We start from the raw sequence: 5,610 nt of genomic DNA on the forward strand, positions 1-5,610 counted from the left end.
ACACCTCGTGATTCATTTAGTGATTATCTTCCATTAATCACAAGATTGATTTTTAAATACTAAAAATATTAGTATTTCTTTTCATTTGGTTTAAGATTTGATTTTAAATACTAAAAATATTATTATTATCTTTCATTTAGTGCAAGATATAATCTCGATTTAAAATCTTGATTTGGTAATAAAATATATTAAAATATCAATTAATTAACTATTTATTTTTTGTAAGAATTTAATTTTCCAATAAATACTCAATTATTTTTATTGATATTTAATATTATTTTATACTTGCCATAATTTCAGAGTCAATAAATTTAATTGTCTACGAACATTACGTGGTGTGAATTGCATATGCACTCTTCATGTTTTTTTTTAGAACAAATTATATCGAATCTCGAAATTACATCATATTACAACACTAAAGAGTGAAATTTGCTCGCACAACCGACGAGACTTGAGCATGGACTCGAGACGTGCTTGTCTCAAGCAAAGAAAATACTTAAATCTACCTAAATAAATTAGAAAATCTACCCGCAGTCAGCGGGAAACGAACCTGAGACCTCGTAGTCTCAAGGCCTCAGTCTTAAACACTAAGCCAAAACCTCATTGGCACTCTTCATGTTATGGGAGAGCAGCTCTATATTTTCACAACATTAACTAATAATTTTAGTCATGTGATATCCATGTTGAGAGATTTTTACACACAACTCGTGTTGAAAATGTTGAAAAAGTAAATATACTTGTGTTCCAATACACTTTGAAGAAAAATTCGAAGTAAATTAACCAATACTTTTGAAATTTATCCGTCAATCCTTTACAACAAGCTAGTAAATCAAGTTATTAACTTAAAATTGGTTGAATTGACCTAATTTGATTTTTAAATTAAATTTTGTACACCTCACTACATACATGTGGGATGGTTGTCAAAATATAACATTTTAAGAATAGATTAAACTTCCCTTTATCATTATATAAATAAAAGTTATGATTAGTTTTTAAGTTATAACTTGATTGTAGGCTTTGAAAATCAATTAGAATTGAAAACGAATTAAAATTGACAATAATTACTTAAATGAAATTGACAATTATCAATATTTTCTGAAATACAAATAATATGGCATAACTATACTTCAACGACCATTCATATTTGTATAAGAAATGATCATCAGATTAATGAGATTTTAATAACAAGATATTATCGTAGTAAAGTCATATCTAATGGTTCTTATTCAGTCTTACATATCCACATTTAAGAGAACTTGAGGTAAATCCTAAGGTAGGTCGAACTCAACCGATTCATCGTCGAGGCTTGAAGAAGTTGGCATCCAACCCATTAACTATCAAAGACCAAAGAGCTGCGCTGAATAATATCAAGCTCAACAGTATACCCAGTGAACCAAGGCTAACGTTTAGGCACCACATTTTACTAAGTGGGCGCGGCTTCTTGATGGCAACCCACATGAAACAGGGATACACCAGCGTTAGAGGGAGCGCGATCGAGCCTATCAAGGCTCCTAAACTTGGTAGAAACGGGAAAGCCATAGCGACGAAATATGTTAATCCTCCGAACGAGACCTTGATGGCAGAACGAAGCCATCTCGGGCATGGCTGGTTTCTCTTGCTCGTGTAGATACGTTCGAAGTTGTCGAACACGGGCATGGCGTAGATTTGGAAGGCACACAAGTAGTTGGTTAGTATTATGAAATATATGGCTCCGATTAGGTACTTTGATGTATGGTTCTGGTGAAACTTCGTAAAGGCACCAAGAATTCCTCCGTTCACCATCACCTGAGAGGCAAAAGGACCATATACTTTACATGGAGTATTTTATATATATATTGGGTATTCGGATCAAGATTTATATATACATATATATATATTTAGGTATAAGTATTTGTTTACCTTGCTTCCATAAGCCCAATGCCCAACAATTGCTAGCGGATACATACACATAGCAATCAGTAGATATGAACCAGCCACTCCTCTCCACATCGGCTTTGTCGAACTCGTAGGCAGAGTTCCCTGTATCTCGAGCACGAGATTATGCCCTCGAAAAGCAAGAGCAATGATTCCAATACCATTCAACACGTTCCGAATTCTAGCACCAGCATCAGGCGAAGACGAAACGCCTGAGACGTCGGCCAGTTCGCCCTTACCGACGGACAGAACCCAAAGCAGGCTGCAATACGCAACTGCGGTGACAGAGCCGACGAGGGAAACACGGTATAGTTTGTTGAGATTAGTGAAGAAGAGAGCAGTGAAGGTTGCTATACATATGAAAACTAGAAACCATTCGGAAAGTTCCAACGTTTTCGCCTCGCATTCGCGGTCGTTTCCGCAGAGAGCGTGGTGAAGCTGATCCATGATGTTGCCACCACTGATTATGTACAACACACATGTGCCAGTAGAGAGGTACATTGTGGGGAAGATGGCTGCCAGCTTTCCCAATTTTTGGCCTGTAATCGATCGAGTACAAGTTATACGATGAGTTTAAATTAATTAATACACACACATGTATATATATATACATACGTGATACTAACCGAAGGCAACAATGGAGAGGTGGAGAAATCTGCTGTAACGAATTCCAGAAGCTGATTCGTGAAGATTCAGAAGAAGCCATATGGTGTAGAGTTGCCAGCAGAATACAAAAGACAGACAAAGAATGCCCCCAAACCTGTGGACCATCAGAGTTGTAATAATTAATTAGATTCAAAGAATTATATATATTCCATAAAGTCGAACATTTAAAAAGGGCAGGGAATGTGAATGCTAAAGCATATCGCAGACAAACATTTCTTCGACTCGATTTATTTATTTATTTAACTCGCTCACCATCCGAGTGACGCAAAGGCAATGGGGAGTAGACGAGGCTGAACTCCTATTCCCGAACATATCAAATGGAATGCAACAGTCAAAGTGTTGCCCTTCCTTGACTCTGTAATGGGTAGCCAAGAGTCTTGCGCAATATTCAGCGGCTGCGGCGGCTTCGTTTCGGAGACGGTTATCACAAAATCTTGTTGGGGTTTGCTTTCTTTTCTGTTCGCTCCCTCGCCGGTGTCCTCTGTCACCGGCGTAATTCTTGCTGACCCGCCGCCCACCGCCATTTCTCCCATCATCTTGTGATTAAAAAATCAGAGAATGTATCCTGAATCTTAGCTCGTTATAATGTTATATGAGCAAGCTCACACCCACGATATACCTATATTTATAGATTCACACGCACTTAATTTGTATTTATTTTCTTCTAAATAACGAGAAAATATTTTTTTTTTTTAAAAACAAAAACTCAATGGCTACGTGAAAAAAATGTATGGTACATATATAGAGACGTTTGAATGAATCTGGAAGATATGTTTGGGTAGAGATCGTCGCAAGCAATGATGCAATGTTTTTGTGTCATTGGCAATTACGTCATATTCAATTTTGGTGTTTCATGTTTTCTTATTATATTTCTTACTTTTTTGATTGTGCGTGTACATTTAATAAAGTACATAGGGTAGAATATTTAGATTTCGTTTGGATTTTGTAGATATTATTTTTAAAAAATGCTTTTTTAAGTTATAATTTTTGACTTTTGAAAAAATTCTAATTTTAACTTAAAAAGTATTTTTTAAGCACTTATTTGATTATCCAAACACTATATTAACTGAAAAAATATTTTTTTTAAAAAAAGTGATTTTCTGGCCTGACTTTTGATATTAAACGGGGCCTTAGTTAGTGTTTGGGAGCTCCCCAAACACTAAGTAAGTATTTTTGGTGCAGTCTTTTCATTAATGTCAAAATTTTCTTTTATACATGTACATTTGTAATTAATGCATATTTAATTTTGTAAAGTATCTTAAATTTTTATATTTACAATTGTTTTAACCAATGTTTTCATAATCGGATCGGTGATCGAACTAATCTACCTTCAAAAAACGGTCCAACCGATCCGACCGTTTGGTTAAACGGTCAGACCGAAAAATCGTTTATATAATATAATATAATTAATATTATCTTTTAAATTTTAAAAACCTAAAATATGTATATAAATAGACAAGAATATATTTATCATAGTTTAAAAAATAAAAAAACTATATAAATATATTCAAAATATTAATTATAGTTATATATATATTTTAAAAAATAAATTAATTAATTAAAAAAAACTCTAATAATACTAAAATAATATTTTTTAACGATGTACAAATTCCAAATAACCATGTATATGTATATAATAAAATTTTAAATTAAAATTTTAAAAACTAATTTGTTTTAAAAAAATAAAAAAATTCGAAAAACCGGTCGAACCGGTTTTTTGGCCGGTTCTTGGGACTGGTTCTTGGCCGGTACTTGGCCGATTTGACCGGTTTTGACCGGTTCTTGATCGGTTCTGAGCGGTTGAACCGTTAAAATGGTTTTTGAGGATGTTTCGGACCGGAGCAGAGACCGGTTTCCGGTCGAACCGGTCGAACCGGCCAGTCCGATCCGGTTTTAAAAACAGTGGTTTTAACAATCATCGTCTTACTAATTAAACCTCATGTCATATTAAAAATTTGTAAAATACAGAAACTCGAAATTTTCAAAGTAAAATATGTTCATTATTTTATAGATACATATAAATAATGTTACTTAGTATTTACCCGTTCACTAGTATTTTTTAAATAAAGAATCCATCACTTCCGATGTTAAAAAAAAAAAAAAAGAAAAAAAAAGGGGCGAAATCAGAGAAATACACTACAGAGAAACAGTGCTGGACTTCTATGAAAATTTGGCGCATAGTTAGTCAATCTATATAAAAACATAACAAAACCAAAACAAACGAAAATTGATTGTGTAAGTTAACTTTCTGTGCTAGAGTACAGATATTATAAATCGATGTTACGTTATATTATATTTACTAAAAGTGCAAAGAAATTAAATTTAACTAAAATTAAATATAGCACAAGATAGTACATGGTTCTCAATTCTCAAAGTGGTGCATGTAATATGAACGGATAATATCTTAAAGATGAAACCACACCGATGATTAAGTGACGGAGAGCAGGAATGAACCAATTCAGCTAACACACTGGAATTAGAGGGAGTCCATGATTGTCCATATATGAAACCTCAAAGTTTACGAGGGCTTAAAAGATTTGATAATTATTACTCCATCCGTCCCATATATATTGTCATATTTGAATTTTCACACAGATTAAGAAAAATGTATTGAAAAAGCAAATTTTATATAAACTTCCTATTTTATCCATATTCAATGTATTAAAAAATGATTGCACAATTTTCAAGGTGTAGTTAATATGAGTATATTAGTAAAGAAGTGTAAAAAAATATTACTAAATATGGTATATGACTATATATTTGGGATAAACAAAAAAAAACGTGGACAATATAATTGGGACGGAGGGAGTATTTGTTAGACATTGAAAGTAATAACACAAATAAAGCATGCATGAAGTTAACACCTAGATTTACATGAAAATTAACCCGATGACGAGAAAAAACCACGGGAAGAGCTAGAGAAGAAATCAATGTATCAAATATCGGTACAAATCAAAGGTTAATCAAGAGAAAAGGACAAAACAACGAACAACAACCCACTACACGTAAATTCTAAAACGCGATATATAT

The 5,610-nt window shown here is 33.3% G+C and overlaps 1 protein-coding gene across 2 annotated transcripts; it reads right to left on the reverse strand.

The window, feature by feature from the left end:
* Positions 1-1,115: 1,115 nt before the first annotated feature.
* On the reverse strand, positions 1,116-3,262 carry LOC140866763 (lysine histidine transporter-like 8). Of its 2 annotated transcripts, none has more exons than XM_073271802.1 (4): positions 2,833-3,262; positions 2,541-2,674; positions 1,900-2,453; positions 1,116-1,785 (listed from the first exon to the last, which is right to left on the reverse strand). In XM_073271802.1, exons 1-4 carry the CDS (start codon positions 3,114-3,116, stop codon positions 1,294-1,296), a joined length of 1,464 nt encoding a protein of 487 aa, XP_073127903.1. In that variant the 5' UTR covers positions 3,117-3,262; the 3' UTR covers positions 1,116-1,293. The 2 variants fall into 2 exon arrangements, with proteins under 2 accessions (XP_073127903.1, XP_073127904.1); XM_073271803.1 differs by having other exon boundaries at positions 2,530-2,674.
* Positions 3,263-5,610: the final 2,348 nt, after the last annotated feature.

The sequence above is a fragment of the Henckelia pumila genome, chromosome 4 (assembly GCF_033568475.1).
Source record: "Henckelia pumila isolate YLH828 chromosome 4, ASM3356847v2, whole genome shotgun sequence".
Taxonomy (NCBI): Eukaryota; Viridiplantae; Streptophyta; class Magnoliopsida; order Lamiales; family Gesneriaceae; genus Henckelia; species Henckelia pumila.

Coding starts and splice junctions, on each gene's coding strand:
- LOC140866763 (XM_073271802.1), bottom strand. CDS start 3,116: ATGATGGGAGAAATGGCGGTGGGCGGCGGGTCAGCAAGAATTACGCCG. Junction 2,675..2,832: donor GCCTTTGCGTCACTCGGATG/GTGAGCGAGTTA, acceptor GATGGTCCACAG/GTTTGGGGGCATTCTTTGTC. Junction 1,786..1,899: donor ATTGGGCTTATGGAAGCAAG/GTAAACAAATAC, acceptor TTTGCCTCTCAG/GTGATGGTGAACGGAGGAAT.